Below are 16062 nucleotides of genomic sequence, written 5' to 3' on the forward strand. Positions count from 1 at the left end.
AATCCTTCTGTTATAAGTCATGATTACCTCAACGATCTCATCCTCTACTACTTGATAAATATGCATAAAATAGCACATGATGACACATGAAAACTAAAACAAACAACAACTCCCCCCCAAACCGAAAAACAAAGGTAATGTTTTCCTTTACATTGATTTTTCAATAGAGATGGGAATAAACTGATTATCTTTTGTAACTAGAAGCAAATTCACCAGGAACTTTTCAAGTTTGCCCTGTGGAAAAGACTCTCAGAGACACCTGAATAGATATAAAATTTGACATGAAGAAAAACCACACAAAGCTGAATAAATATTTTCCAATGCAACGTAATTTTGAAATGTGATGTTGAAAATTTGAAAACAAAACTTAAAACTAACAGGCTAATTTTTCTTGGTTGCTATTGTGGTTTAGAATTAATTTTTGTATCATTTTTTTTTTTTGGTTATGGGGATTGAACACAGGGGCGCTTAATCACTGAGCCACATCCTCAGCCCTTTCTAATATTTCCATTTACATTCAGGGTCTTGCTCAGCTGCTTAGAGCCTTGCTAAATTGCTGAGGTTGGCTTTGAACTCACAATCCTCCTGCCTCTGCCTCTCGAGGTGCTGAAATTACAGGCATGTGCCATGGAGCCTGGCTTTTGTATCAATTTTATCTCTGAACTATAAGAAGAATGGAAAATTTTAAAGAGTATTGACAGATGGGAATTTTTCTCTTTTTTATGAGTAAGTGAGAAACAAAATCAAAGAGTAAAAGGTATTGTTTGTTTTCTTGCAGACTGAAAGCTCTAGGGTGACTTTGTTTATTCATGTATATAAGCACTCATTTGGAAAGGATACAGAATTACAAATATTTTACACATTAATAAACAAAAATAGTTCTTAAATCGAAGTGGGTAGATTTTACTTGACTTTAAAGATGATTCTGTGGCAATTTTAAGAGGAAAAATATAGACGTTTGAACTGAGGAAAACAATGAATTTGCAATATTTCTAGAGGTGGAAGAAATATGCATGAATGAAGCACCTTGTTTAAATCTGAGATATGTCTTTCAGTCCCATTTAACTTGATAACTCTATATTTAAAACCATAATACTCATTTTCCCCCTTTATCTATAAGGATTAGATGTCTAGGAATTTGTTTTGGAGAATTACTAAATTCTAAATAGTTCAGGGAAAGGGATTAATTACAACACAGGGTAAAGAGGTCTTGTCTTTTGCATCATGGATATATAGTTAGTTAAATGTGAATGCAATTAATACATTTCAGAAAAATTATTTCAAAGTATAGTCTATATCTCCTCTATAAGAGGAGATAATTGTAGCTTCTTTTCTTTAGGTGTTTCCCCCTCAGTCTACTAATGACTTCTTTGTGAATAAATGCTACGTCCTTGGATCTCCATCTAGAAACCTTTGCATGACTTTTTCTCTGGATTGAGATTTGGATCCTGACCCTGGGTCAAGTGACTTTTAAACTGTAAAGACTCTAACTTTGTGAGTTTTTATATTCCCTGATATTTGGGTGGATATAGTTTAATTCATTTGGCACTTTCAAATTCCATAGTTATATCTCACTTTGTTTTAAATGCACTTTAAAAAATTCTTGATTCTTACTAGTTAATAGGATCAGAGATCCAAAGATAAGTAAATTTACAGCTGATGAAGAAACTCTTCTAAGAACCATAGTACTTAAAAGAATCCTGGAGATATAGTACTGCAATTTGTTTATAATCATACAATTTCTGAAGAATATATCCAAAAAGCAGCATAGATCATATCTTAGAAACTGACTTAAAGTGAGATTTTTCTTTCATGTTTTCAGAATTATACATGTAATTTCCAATTTTCAAAGTCCTTCTTGAATTTTCTTTTTAATATTTTTTATTTCTTATTTTTCTGTAATTCTTGCTCATTTTTATAATGCTTCATTTTTTATTTTTCTCTGTCACTTCAGAATTCTGCATGGTCTTGTTGCCTATCTTCTTTAATTATATAATTAGATATATTTTCTTGAGTTTTTAAAGAAATCAAATACGTATCTTTCTATCTTTCAGCAAATATTTATTTGTCCCTATTGTGTACCTGTTGTGATTCTAAGTTTTGGGAAACATTGTAGAGAAGACAGATGCAGTCTTTAACTTTGTGGGAATTGTAGTCTAGTTAAGAAGGAGAACTTAACAATGGATTACATTTGTAGTCAGAACTAAAAATAAGTACCATGTTCTTTGAGAGAAAAATTAATTTACATTTAAAAGTTTACTCTTGGTCACTAAAAGAATAAATGTTATAATCTATTACTAAGAGAATGAGACAGTTAATATTTAGACATGGTATTTTAATGCTATCTGCTTATCAACATCATCTCTTTTTTATTTGTTCATTTATTCCATGCATAAAACACTATAAGAGGCAAATGAAAGAAAAGAAAGTAATGTTAATATTTACTGAAAACTACAAGGAATACCTACATACTGAATGTATGAGTATGATCTTTAATTATTCCTTCCCTATAATAAAAAGTCAATATTTTTAATTTGTTCAACAGATAAATAAACTGAGGCTCAAAAGTTTAATACCCTGCCTAATATTAACTTGTCAGTGGCTGAACCATGAAATAAATCTTGTTTTTCAGAATCCAAAGTCAATATTCTGTCTACTATGTTACATTGTTTCTCTAAATAAAATCAAAATTACAATATAATGTGGTAAGTACTTTCATAGAGGTTTAAACAAAATGCTGTCTACTATACCATAGTGCCCCTAATAGGGTGAAGTTTTCAGATCCTGCACCAAGTACACCCAGGCAATGACTGTCAGATTATCTTAGATTTTTCCCCCCAGTGCTTCATACTTCAGTAGAATGCAAAATCAGACGTTTGTTCTTCAGTGTAATCAAATTGCTAGAAAAGCTTCTAAACACTTATTTACCATCTCTATATCTAGGGTGGTGCAAACTGGTAATGGACAGTTTATGGACCTGCACCTCTCTGTGAACCACTTTTTCATGGCCTCAGAGAATCTAAACATGAATAGGTCATTATCCCTTTAAGAAGTTTACTGGTGCTAGTCTTGTAAGCAGTCCACTAACTCAAAAGGATGTAAAACAAATGCTAATAATATAAAAAGCAAGACCTTCTAGCTATGGTAAATATTTAATAAGATTTGAAGATAGTGTTTTCCAGAGGTGGGAAATAGGAAGGAAGGGCTTATTTGTCAGAATAATCTTGTGGTCTTGGTTGGGTACACTTGCTGAGAAAACGTGAGTAGTCTCATGTGACTGAATGAGGCTATGTGTTTTGATGGAAAAATTTAAAGAATTTGGCTTGAATCACAGCTTCCTCTATCTCATAAGGAACATCACTACAACCACTCTGGGAGAAAGCAGAAAGATATTAAATTCAGAGTCAATACTGCATGGAACTCTGTATGGCAACCACCAACTTCTCTGTGTGATCACAATTTAAAAATCTATAGGCACAATAGTGATTTTTCCCCTTCTAGTTTCATTAAGATGTAAAAAAATGACAGTTTTTTAATTTTCACTTTTTATTGGTTATTTTTAATTATACATTACAGTAGAATTTATTTTTATATAATTGTACAAGCATAGAATATATCTTATTCTAATTAGGACCCTCTTCTTGTGTGTATTACACATGGTGGAATTCACTCTGGTGTATTCATGTAGGTTCATAGGAAAATTATTTTGGATTCATTCCACTGCCTTTCTTTTTACCTCCCTTCTTTTTATCCCCCTTTGTCTAATCTACTGAATAATATCTATTCTTCCTCTCTTTCCCCTCATTGTGGATTAGTTTCCACATAACCTAAAAAAACATTTTAGGACTGCCTTATTTCACTTAGCAGGATAGTTTGTAGATCCATTCATTTACTGGCAAATGGCGTAAAGGTATTCTTCTTAATGGCTGAATAATACTCCATTGTGGATGTATGCCACATTTCCTTTATCCATTCATCTGTTGAAGGGCCCCTGGGTTGGTTTATAGCTTAGCTATTGTGAATTGAGTGCTATAAACATTGATGTAGCTGGATCACTGTAGTATGCTGATTTTAACTCCTTTGGATGTATGCCACGAGTGGGATAGCTGGGTCAAATGGTGGTTCCATTCCAAGTTCTTCAAGGAAACTCTAAACTGCTTTCCAGAGTGGTGCACCAATTTGCAGTCCCGCCAGCAATGTATGAATGTGCATTTTACCCACATCCTTGCCAACCCCAAATGACAAATGTTATGTATATTTATGGTGTACAGTGTGCTGTTTTGATATACATATGCAGTGAAATTATTGATTCAAACTAATTAACACATTTATCACCTCATATACTTACTTGTGGTGAGAACATTCAAGATCTACTCCCTTAGGGATTTTAAAGGACACAGTACCATATTATTATTAACCACAGTCACCATACTACATAATAGATCTTCAGAAATCAACCATCCTAACTGAATATTTCTTCCTTTTGATCAATATCTTCCCATTTCCTCTCCTCAGCCCACCTATGACTTATTTTCCACATACAAATGAGATCTTTCAGTATTTGCCTTTCTATGTGTCTTTAATTTCACTTGGCACAATAACCTCCAGATTCATTCATATTGTCACAAACACAGCTTTTCCTTTTTTTAAAAAATAAGGCTGAAAAATATTCCACTGTGTGCGTGTGTATATGCACGGGTGTGAGGTCCACTCAACTGTCAGTGGACAGTCAGGTTGTTTCCATACATTGGATATTGCTAATAATGTTGCAGTGACTATGGGAAGATATTTTGGGGGGTATAATGATGTCATTTCATTTGGATATTTATCGAGAAATGATATTGTGGATTATGTAATAGTTCTATTTTTAATTTTTCTTATTCATTTCTTTCATCATGGTGTTATACTTCTCTGATGATTACTGATGTTGAACACTTGTTGGCCTTTAGTTTTTTCTTTTAATTTCAAGAAGGGAAAAGGATTTATTAGACCAATTCCAGGACAGGGACCCAAGGCAGTGGCTGGGTTCAGTGTTCTTATACTTGGGGGGGGGGGAATGGCAGCAGTGAAGATGTGCCTATCTTCTCTTCTGATAAAAAACAGCTTTGTGCTCACAGAAAACATCTCCTCCTTTTGCAAGAAGGCACAGGGCTCTGGATGTAATCCTAGGAGGGTGGGGATGGCTTTTCTTACTCTACATCAGTCTGTTCTCAAGGAACCAAACTCGGGCATTAAAGGAGCAGGATGTGGGGGCTACTCCCATTCTTTGACACTTCAAGGGGGAGTTTATCTTTATAAACAAGACAAATCAAACCAGCATTAATTTAGGGGAACAAAAATAAAAAATAAAAACCTGGATAGGCAGGGAATGGAATTGGTCAGCATCCAGGAGAGAGAAGTAGGAAGAGCCAGTACCCACGGTGTGCCAGACCACAAAAAGAGCATCTCCAACTGGGGAAGCCCGTTTCTTCCTGCTCCCTGGCTGGCAGCCAGATGGCAGAGGAGACACTGTAGTGACTTTAAGACGAGCCTTGGAACCCTATCTGGCCACCAGTGTAGGGAGTGCTGTAGATGTGCCCCAATCAACCACACACCTTCACCATCACCCACGATAAAGAGGCTTTTAACTCTCCTCTCCAAAGTCCTCTAAGAATCTCTTCACTTTCAGGAGGTCATCTGCATTCACTGTGGGCTGGGTGGTGGCCAAAGACCAGAGCATGTCCCACATGCAAACCACAGGGTCTAAGAGTCTTTCACCTGAGACATAAGGCCCTTGAGTCCCCTGGAAAACATGGAGTCAGGAGGTCATCAACCACAATGCTAGAATTGATGTGGGAAGGATCACAAACCTTTTTTGAGGTGTGTTGCTGACTGAATTTTTCTGACAGGCTGCCTAAAGGGGGCCCTCACAATGATGCTGATGTCTACACCTGAGTAGCATTCTGTCTTCCGGGCCAGCTTGTGGGTGCTCGTATCTGTGAGGTTGTGGGGAGTGCTCCCCCCAGATGCAATTGGAGCATTTGAGCCTGGGCAGCTTCTTCCAGCAGTGGGATATAAATGCACTTTTCAAAGCCCTTCTAATAACAGAATCCAACACCCCAGAGGTATTTGTGACACCAAGAACCAGTGTCCCATTATTGTTATTCACCACCCTCTGCCCCTGGACCAAGAACTCTCTTTCGATCCTTTGGGTGGTCTTGCTCTCATTATCATTCTGGGACTCACAGAGGGAATCCACCTCATGGATGAAGACAGTGGGGCTTATGCTGGCTGGCCAGCTGAGACCGATTCTCAACTAGCTTCTCACTCTCCCCCAAACACTTAGAAATCAAATCCGAGGAGGACACAGAGAAGGTAGAGTTGTTGGCCCCTGTTGCCACAGCCTTGGCCACATAGGATTTCCCTGTGCCAGGGGGTCCAAAGAGCAGTATCACCCACCAAGGGGTACAGCTGCCTTTGAACAAGTGTGGGAATTTAATTGGCAAAACGACAGCTTCCTTGAGAGCCTGCTTGGCCCCCTCCAGCCCACCAATATCATGGCATCCTAGGTTGGGCTTCTGCATCACAACAGCATCCCTCAGCTGTTCTTGCTGTTCCTTTTTCTCTGGATTCTCCCCTTCACTGTCACCGTCACTGCCCTTGCCCTCACTCTGATTTCTTTGACTGGCTTCTTCACACTTGGCTCAAATGCTCTTCTTGGCCTTGTCCCTGTGTGCCTCAGACTTGATAGTGTGGAGGAAGCCGGTGCAGCATGCTGGAGATTCGGAGATTTGGTGTAATTGGCTTTATTCTCTTCTGTGGCTTTTGTCACCAGATCAATGGCTTTCTCCTGGGTCTGCCTCACACTCTGTGACTCTGCTTGCGACCTTGACCAGACCCCTGTAACCAAGGTGCTGGGTTCCAGCGCAGGGAGCCTGGCAGGACACACTGTATGTGAGGAGGGCGGTCTCTCTGCCAGAGCCTAGTCTGAGGGCCAATAAGGAGCCTTGTCTTTCAGGTTGGTTTTAATGCTAAAGTTAAAGAAGGTTTTCATGATTTTGACCTCTTTCCTCCTGCTCTATTCATAGAGTTGTCATAATTTGCATTTTCTCCTGTTGTTCTCCTTCAGGCAACACCTCCTACAAAGCCAATGGATGGAGCAAATCTCTCTGTGGTGTCGGAGTTCAAGTTCCGGGCACTCACCAACTCCTGGGGTATCCAACTACTCCTCTTTGTTTTCTCCTCCATGTTTTATGTGGCAAGTATAATGGGAAACTCCCTCATTGTGTTCACGGTGGCTTCTGAGCCTCACTTACACTCTCCCATGTACTTTCTGTTGGCCAACCTCTCCTTCATTGACCTGGGTGTGTCTTCTGTCACTTCCCCAAAGATGATTTATGACCTCTTCAGGAAGCACAGAGTCATCTCCTTTAGAGGCTGCATCACCCAGATCTTCTTCATCCATCTCATTGGTGGTGTGGAGATGGTGTTGCTCATAGCCAGGGCCTTTGACAGATATGTGGCCATATGTAAGCCTCTGCACTACCTGACCATCATGAGCCCAAGGATGTGCATCTTCTTTTTAGTGGATGCCTGGGTGGTTGGCCTTATGCACTCGCTGCTTCAATTGGCTTTTGTAGTAAAGTTGCCCCTCTGTGGTCCTAATGTGTTGGACAGCTTTTACTGTGACCTCCCTCAGTTCATCAGGCTTGCCTGCACAGACACCTACCGACTGGAACTCATGGTCACAGCCAACAGTGGTTTCATCTCTGTGGGCTCCTTCTTCACACTGATCATTTCCTATGTGGTCATCATTCTCACTGTTCAGAAACACTCTTCTGCTGGCTCCTCCAAGGCTCTGTCCACACTGTCAGCTCACATCACTGTGGTGGTCTTGTTCTTTGGTCCTTTGATATTCATCTATGTACAGCCATCTTCCTCCACACACCTGGATAAGTTCCTGGCCTTGTTTGATGCACTTGTCACACCTTTTCTGAATCCTGTTATCTACACACTAAGAAATCAAGAAATGAAGGTAGCAATGAAGAAAGTATGCGGACAGCTAGTGAGTTATGGGAAGATCTCTTAAGTGACTGCATTGTGAACACTGTGCAACAACAAAGTGTTTTTGTTGAACAAAGCAAGCTCATTTTTTATGATAAAATTCAGAGAAAAGTCTTTCTTTGCCTACTCTGATATCTACAGTAATATTGAAACCACTCCGTCTTCTAGTTAGAATGGAGAAAAATCGCTTATGAAAACAGAGAAGGAATTACACGTAAATTATTTATGAAAGATTATAATAATTATAATAATCCTGAACCTCAATTCCTAAGGAATAATATTTATTACTATTTAATAATATAATAATATAAATGATCTTTTTTTTTTTTTTTTTTTTTTTTTTAGGAAGAATCTCTCCTAAATGCAGAAATTTGTGGTAGCACTCCATAGGGGGATAAGGGATATTGAACTGGATCTTCTTTCTCTCTCCTATCACTTGCAAACACTCTTTGCCATTTGGGGACTCTGCTAGTCTGTTCAAGGAGGTCAGAATCTTGAGAGCACACATAAAAGAGTCTATTAAATGAATGTTTTGGGGTAGAAGAGCAAAAACAGTATGAGCTATCAAATGATATGTATGCAATATTGTGTCTTACCAGGTGGCACATTATGTAGGAAATGAAATACAATAATGAGGTCACAACACATGGAACTTATTCATCTACCCACATGCCCCATCACTTAAAAGCAACCGACTTCATAGATTAATGGAATAGTCTGCTAAGTTTCGGTGACAATACTACTTGGGGCTCAACACTTTGAGATGATGAGTAGTTTCTTTGGATTCAGGAAAAGTCTACAATAAGCTATAGAAGCAAGCTGTTATTCTCCACTTGTATGGATCCTATGGGGACATCCTTTTCTGCAGTTGTAGCTTACTTACGATTGTAGAACCCCTTCCTACCCAGAGCCCTGTTATCCTACAGATGCTAAGGGCTCTTTTCCTTTGCTAGCCCTGGATTCCTTTTCCATGTCTTATTGGTTCTAATAACTCTGCCCAAACTCCTGTATATAATTCCTTCAATAAGTTCTCTTCAGTTGGCCATTTGAGTGTTGTGTCACACTTAAAGAAAATGGGGAGAATAAACAAGGTGTTCCTGAAAGCCTTTTTTCTTTTCTCAAAAATCTAGCCAAGTTAAGGAAATATTGAGAGCAAACCTGGGCTGGAATGTCCAGATGCATACTACTTTAAAGGAATGTCTTTCTCTCATGCACACTTGGATTAGGGCAAACTAACTTTATCTATGGAAAGTTGCTTATTATTATTTGCATGCACATCACAACATGGCCCCTTGGGATGCAGTGTATACAAGCAAATTAAGCAAGTTAATGCTGATGATGTCACTGCTCCTACAGTCTAATTTATAGATCCCCTCTTAGTGGTGACCGCAGTAGAACTGAGAGTACTGTGCAAAGGTTATGTGTCACTCATTCGGCCAGCCACCACTGGACAAAATGCCATGAGGGAGAAAGGGCACTGCTTGGCAAAGCACCGCCCTGGACGGAGGTGCTACTCGTTCACCTGTCACCACTGCACCTTCCCTGTAGGCACTTCTCTAATGAAGCCTTATGTCTCACATGCAATCTCTAAGCACTCTACTTCCCACCTTGCCCTGGCACAACTGGCTGTGGGCATGGCAATTGTGACATCTCTTCTTCTATGGGCCTTGATTAATTCTTGGCAGTATCTATAAAATAGTGAAAAGAAACTAGAGTCATCTGTGTCTATAAATGTAAAGCTAAGAAAGGTCTGGAAAATGTGACCATCTGTGGTTATCCCCAGAGATTAAGGAAGGGGACCTGGATTAGGGGTCATTGTCAAAGGGTCTTTGGTTTTATTTGTGATGTTTTAATTTAAAAAATGAAATTAGGCTCATATATTCTCTATTCAATTAAAATGATTTACAAATAAAAAGTAGTGTGACCTTTGCTGCTCTCAAGTCATTCTGTGATACTTTAAACTGGATTTTGAGTTTTCTTAACTCAATGTATTAGATATATTCTCTTTTTTTTTCCAGCTAAAATGAAGCTTGATTACACTGTTTGAATTTACTGTGCTTTAGACTACTCTGGGGTTAAGGCATGTACTTCTGAGCGGCCAGATCACAGGCCTGAATCACAAAGCATTTTCTCATTGTTTTCCTAGGCGTGTGGAAAGGGGTTTGTGGGCCACGGGGTTTGTGGGCCATAGACATGGGTGGCTTTGGAGAGACACTGAAGGGTATCAGGGGCTCTTTCTGCTTTGCTGCCAGGGGAAGTCTTTCTTAGGAAGCAGTTTCAACATAGGCAGTGTTAAGAATTCAGTCATTTGCTTATATTTCAACCTTATTTTATAGTGTCTTCTCTCTAAGATTTATAATTTTAGACCATTCTATCATGATTTGTTCCTGTTTTAATCATCTGTTATGATTTTATTTTAAAATTCCATTTATTTATTTTTTTTATTGGTTATTCAAAACATTACAAAGATTGCAGAATCACATCGGTTATACATCCACATTTTTACATAATGCCATAATAGTAACTGTTGTATTCTGCTACCTTTCCTATCCTCTACTAGTTTGGATTGATTTTATTCTTCATATTTTAGTTTTGCTCAACTGAACAAATATTTATAGAGTGCCTAACATCTGGTAGAAAATGCACAAGGCAATGGAGAGAGAGAGAGAGAGAGTATGAATAAGGCAGTGTAGAGAGAAACAGTTTCAATGTGATGAGGTTGGTACAGTTAAAAAGGTATGGTATGGGACTGCAAAGAGAAGCATAGAGCAGAACAGCAGCTTTCAATGAGAATTGTTCATGAGGATTACCTAAGGCACTTTCAAAAAATATTGAGAGTCTTGGCCCACCTCTCAGTTTGATTCAAATAGTCTGGATCAGGTGTGTTATTTTGTAAAAACTCTCCTACCCACTCTCCACCTCCACTTACTGTCCTGTTAGTTCTAAACCACTTAGTTTCTCTGACATATTGAACTTGCCATACTTCATTCTGCAAGCTTGGAATTCATCTTTCTACCCTCATTCCTGTCTCCAACCCTCAAGTCTCCACTCAGGTGTTACTTCCCCTGAGAGATTTGCCCACTTCCTTACAGGCAGATTTAAGGATTCTTGCTTCTGTGTTTCTACCTACTGTGTGGATGATGTCTTCAGTAGAACTATTACCCAGATGGGTTAAGGTGCTTTGCTTGTGGGGCTTCAAGCTCTTTGGTCAGGGACTTACATATGGGTAGAAGAATGAGCTGAATGAATAAACTCCATGTCTAGTCCTAGCTTTTAAGAGAGTTTCAACCTCGTGGACTTTTTTAAAAAATGGCTATTGTTATTTTGGAGATTGTACATTGTAGCTGAAGTTTAAGGTTAAATCCCCATGAATTTGACTAGCTGTGTTCATATTTCATAATCTGCCTCATTTTAGGCAATAAACAAGCAAGTCAGAATTGGAAGATATAATTGCCGAAAGTAATAATTTTTCTTTTTCTTTTTTGCAGTACTAGGGATTCAACCCAGGGGGCACTCTACCATTGAACTACATTCCCAGCCATTTTTTGAGACTGGGTCTCACTATATTGCTAAGGCTAGCCTCAAATTTGTGATCTTTTTGCCTCAGCCTCCAGATTTGCTAGAATTACAGGCATGCACTGCTCTTCCCGCAAGGTGATACTTTAAAATATCCAGTTTCTGTTTCTGTTCTATCCTTCAAATAAAAGTTGTTCTCTAAAAAAAAAAAAAAAAAGAATACAACAGACACTAGTATGGCAGTATGTATAAACGTGACTGTATAACCAATGTGATCCTACAATCTGTACACGGGGTAAAAATAAGAATTCACACCCCATTTGAATCAAATGTATAGTATGTCAAGATCATTTTAATGTTTTGAGCAACCAATAAAAAATAAAATAAAATACCCAGTTTCAGTTTTGTTTCCTCTCCTGTGACTCATTAAAAAGTTTTTCTTCTGGTTATTCTTCCTAAACCAATTGCGTTCTAGGAAAAATTCCCCTGACAACATGAGAAAAACTGGCAAATCCAGGTTTCTGCAGAATTACTTGGTTATTCTCCAATGCTGGTAATTACTCATCTTATTGATTATTTTAGTTTTTTATATAATAGCAGTCACCCAAGCTGAAAACTCAGCTACTCAGGGAACCTGATTACCTGAAGATGCTGTGGTCTGGGAACAGGTAGGCACAAAGATGGAAAGTGAAGATAACAACAACAAAAAAAATAGACTTGATATATTCAATTCAGTTACAGAAAAATAGCCTAGGGGTAGAATCTCCGTTTTCAGATGTCAAATAACTTTTTGGTTATGGTCAGGTTAGTAATAATGTCAGGAAAAAGGAACCGATTATACTAGGGAGTACATACTGTAGAAAAAGCAAATAACTGACTTTGATTTTACCCTGTAGTAAAAATGTGGCTTGGTTTCAAGGGTGATATCAAGGCTGTAGGGAAACTTGAGGTCAGCAAATGTGACATCTTCAGCATAAACAGGGCATTTGGGACTTCCAGAAATGCTTTAGTAAAGAATTTACTTGTTTTATATCATTAACCATTTCAACAAGTTAATGAAGGAAAATTAATAATCTACAGAAGTTCAAAGTTAGGACTACTTGCTTTGTTTTATTTCTGTCTTTTCAGAAAAGTTGAAAAGGGAGAAGTTCACTACAGTTTAGTACCTTTACTGGAACTAAAACCAAATGATACACACAGAATTTAGAGAAGGATTGACTGGTAAGCTGTTTTTTTTTTTTCAGACACCTCACCCCCCCACACCACCTACCTTTCCTGAATGCCTATTTACAGATCCAAAGGATTATTTTCAACTGTGACATAGAAAAATTGTTATAATGGTGTTATTCGGGGGTGGTAATCATTCTGCTATGACCTTTGTCTGTTGGGAACTTAGATGTTTTTATTCTTCCCTCTAATTTTGGTCACCCTGATGCAAGGTAAATGTAAATGAACTTCAGGAAAAATAATAAATTCAGGTACATGGAAATTAGACTTAAGAGGCAAAGTGAAAGGAAGGCTATCAGAATTGGTTACTTGATTCAAGTACAGTAAAGATTTATTGAGACAGTCCCTGATAATATTTTTATTTTGACTGTTAATGAAGCAAGTAAACGAGGTTTAAAACAAAGAACCAGAAAGTCCAGCTGGGAGCAGGGAAGAAGATTTGGACTATCAGGAGTATAAAAAGCATAGGAATGGCAAAAAAAAAAAAAAAGGAGAGTTGTTGAGTTTTCAAGTAGTATGGCTGAAATAATTTGGATATGCCTCTGATATGAACCAGATTGGAAATTTTTTTTCATACATGTCATTCCTGGTAGGGTACTCATTTTCTCCATATTCTATAAATATGAGCTTTAAAATGGATAAGAATCTCCTCTGGGAGGCTGACCAAATCCATGTAAATTTGTAAAACAAAGGATGGTATTGTTATAGTTAAAGCTTCATCCCGGTCTTTCATAAACTGACTTCCAGACCACTCACGTATAATCAAATCAAGCCTTTATTGAAGCACACCCATGGTGGCTGACCAGAATATAAAGCTGTTCCCCTGATCAGCCCGAACAATTGCAAGGGCGCTCCTTATAAGCCTGAAAACCGCAAAAGGGATGTTCGGGGATCTAGCCAATGCAAGCAAGCCAGGTTACAGAAGCGGGACAGTGCAGTCAAGCGGAGGGAAGCCTAACCAATCACAGTTAGCCCAGTCACCCCAGTTACAGAAACAGAGCCCTGTTACCCTAGTTACAGAAACAATACCCTATTAGGTAGTTCTGTGTTCCTAAAGGTTTCTATAGCAAAAGGAAAAGTATATCTTGCCCCAGTCATGTCCCTTCTACTTGGCATGGTTGTTGTACAGGATGAAGTCATAAAACAAAATGGAGTCACATTTGCTTCTACCATCACAGTATTTAGAGAGCAAATAATAAATAATTATAGTTTGTAACTTCAATGGCCTTTAGTTAAGAAGAGAGAAGGGAAGAAAATAATAGTCAAGGAAAGCAAAGCGTGTTTGCCTCAGCTTCCCCCCTTTTATGGAGGGTGAGGTGCTAGGGTGGAAGCCAGAGCCTTGTGCATGTTCAGTGGTCTACCACTGAGCCACAACCCCAGGCTCCTTCTTAAAGCTTCAAACATCTCCTTATTCCAGAGTCCTCATTAGGTCTGTAACTGAATGTGCATTTATCAGTACTATGCATATTTTATTGTAGGTTTGGGGATTTTTGTTTATTTTCAGGTGAAAGTTCTCCAGTGAAATGCAGTGTTTCATTGTCTCCAAAAGCCCAGTTCCCTATGTAGCATCTCAAAATATCCAGGATCTACTTACTTTTAACTGCCCCTACCTCTGCCACCACATTCTGAGTAACATCATCTCTTGTATCATTGCTTGCTCAAGATAAAAAAAAAAATGTGTTTTTTGCCTATCTTCCTGTTGCTATCTTTGAGACTTTGAAGTGTATTCAAATGTAGCAGTCAGACTAATCCCTTAATGTGAGGTAGACTCACATTAAGTCTCTATGTGGTTTTATCAGGTGCCACAGGTGTACCAGTCCACTGGACGCTCACATTCCTGGTGTTAGCAAGCCCTGACAAAGCACATTTACTGACATATGTAACAACAGTAGTTAGTGGTCAAGAGAATATTACATTTTTGTGAAATGCTCAGGTAATATTTGGCTTCAATAATTTATACACTTTTCCAAAGAGGAAAATAATAAAATACTAATAATTTGAATTTTCTCATTTTTTCTTTTTGGAAACATGAAAGTAAATCTACCAAATGAGCCAGTGAATAGTCCAAATCACTCTCTAGTGTCTGAATTTGTGTTCCTGGGACTCTCCAATTCCTGGGAGATCCAAATTTTTCTTTTTTGCTTTTCCTGTCTCTTCTATATGTCCAGTTTGAAAGGAAACATCCTCATAGTTGTCACTGTGACATCTGACCTTTACTTGCATTCTCCCGTGTATTTTTTGCTGGCCAACCTCTCTGTCATTGATCTGATATTTTGCTCTAGTGCAGCACCCAAGATGATCTGTGATCTCTTCAGAAAGCAGAAAGTCATCTCCTTTGCAGGCTGTATAACTCAGATCTTCTTTAGACATGCTGTTTTGGGCACTGAGATGGTGTTGCTCATAGCCATGGCCTTTGACAGATATGTAGCCATATGCAAGCCATATGTGCATTTTTATTTTAGTGGGTGCCTGGACCATTGGTCTCATTCACTCATCAACCCAGTTGGATTTTGTTGTTAACTTGCCCTTCTGTGGCCCCGATGTACTGGACAGCTTTTACTGTGACATACCCCGGCTCATCAAACTTGCCTGCACAGACACCCATAAACTGGAGTCCATGGTCACTGCTAACAGTGGGTTCATTTCCTTGGGGACATTCTTCCTGCTCATCCACTCTTACATCTTCCTCCTGGCTACTCTTCAGAAACACTCCTCAGGAGGTTCATCCAAGGCTCTTTCCACTCTGTCAGCTCATATTACTGTGGTGGTTTCATTCTTTGGTCCACTGATCTTTTTCTATGTGTGCCCCCTCTCCTTCAACACCTGTGGACAAATTTCTAGCCATATTTGATGCAGTTTTGACTCCATTTCTAAACCCAGTCATCTATACAATCAGGAACAGAAAGATTAAGGTAGCAATGAGGAGAGTGTTCAATCTGCTCCTGGGTATTAGAAAAGCCACTTAAATGGCTTGGTTGAAACAAAATTTCCAAGTGACTCTTGAAAGTTTATAAAAGGCAATCTTCTTGAAAAAGAGTCTTTCTTCTAGGCATTATTGTAGTGTTCCCAAGCATTCATCACCTATCTGGTGGGAATGGAAGTATGGGTGCCATTCCTCTTGAAGAAAAAGATGGATTTTATATACAGCATAGAAATCAAAGATTATATTAAATATCAAGGATTATATTTAATCCCTAAAGAACTGTGTTGATAATAGCTTTCACATATATTAATGGTATAAATGAGTTTGTTTCTCAGGACATCTGAAGTACTGTT

At 38.5% G+C, this 16062-nt stretch overlaps 1 protein-coding gene and 2 pseudogenes across 1 annotated transcript; 2 read left to right on the forward strand and 1 right to left on the reverse strand.

Moving 5' to 3' along the window:
- Positions 1–5623: 5623 nt before the first annotated feature.
- Positions 5624–7065, reverse strand: LOC143404163 (vacuolar protein sorting-associated protein 4A pseudogene; annotated as a pseudogene).
- A 64-nt stretch (positions 7066–7129) lies between these two features.
- On the forward strand, positions 7130–8068 carry LOC143403593 (olfactory receptor 4F3/4F16/4F29-like). Its single transcript, XM_076861640.1, has one exon. The coding sequence runs from the start codon at positions 7130–7132 to the stop codon at positions 8066–8068; it is 939 nt and encodes a 312-aa protein (XP_076717755.1).
- A 6746-nt stretch (positions 8069–14814) lies between these two features.
- On the forward strand, positions 14815–15752 carry LOC143404164 (olfactory receptor 4F15-like; annotated as a pseudogene).
- Positions 15753–16062: the final 310 nt, after the last annotated feature.

Source organism: Callospermophilus lateralis, chromosome 7, assembly GCF_048772815.1.
Source record: "Callospermophilus lateralis isolate mCalLat2 chromosome 7, mCalLat2.hap1, whole genome shotgun sequence".
In the NCBI taxonomy this organism is placed as follows: Eukaryota; Metazoa; Chordata; class Mammalia; order Rodentia; family Sciuridae; genus Callospermophilus; species Callospermophilus lateralis.

What these genes read in the sequence shown, in the direction of transcription:
- LOC143403593 (XM_076861640.1), top strand. Translation starts at nt 7,130, where the DNA reads ATGGATGGAGCAAATCTCTCTGTGGTGTCGGAGTTCAAGTTCCGGGCA.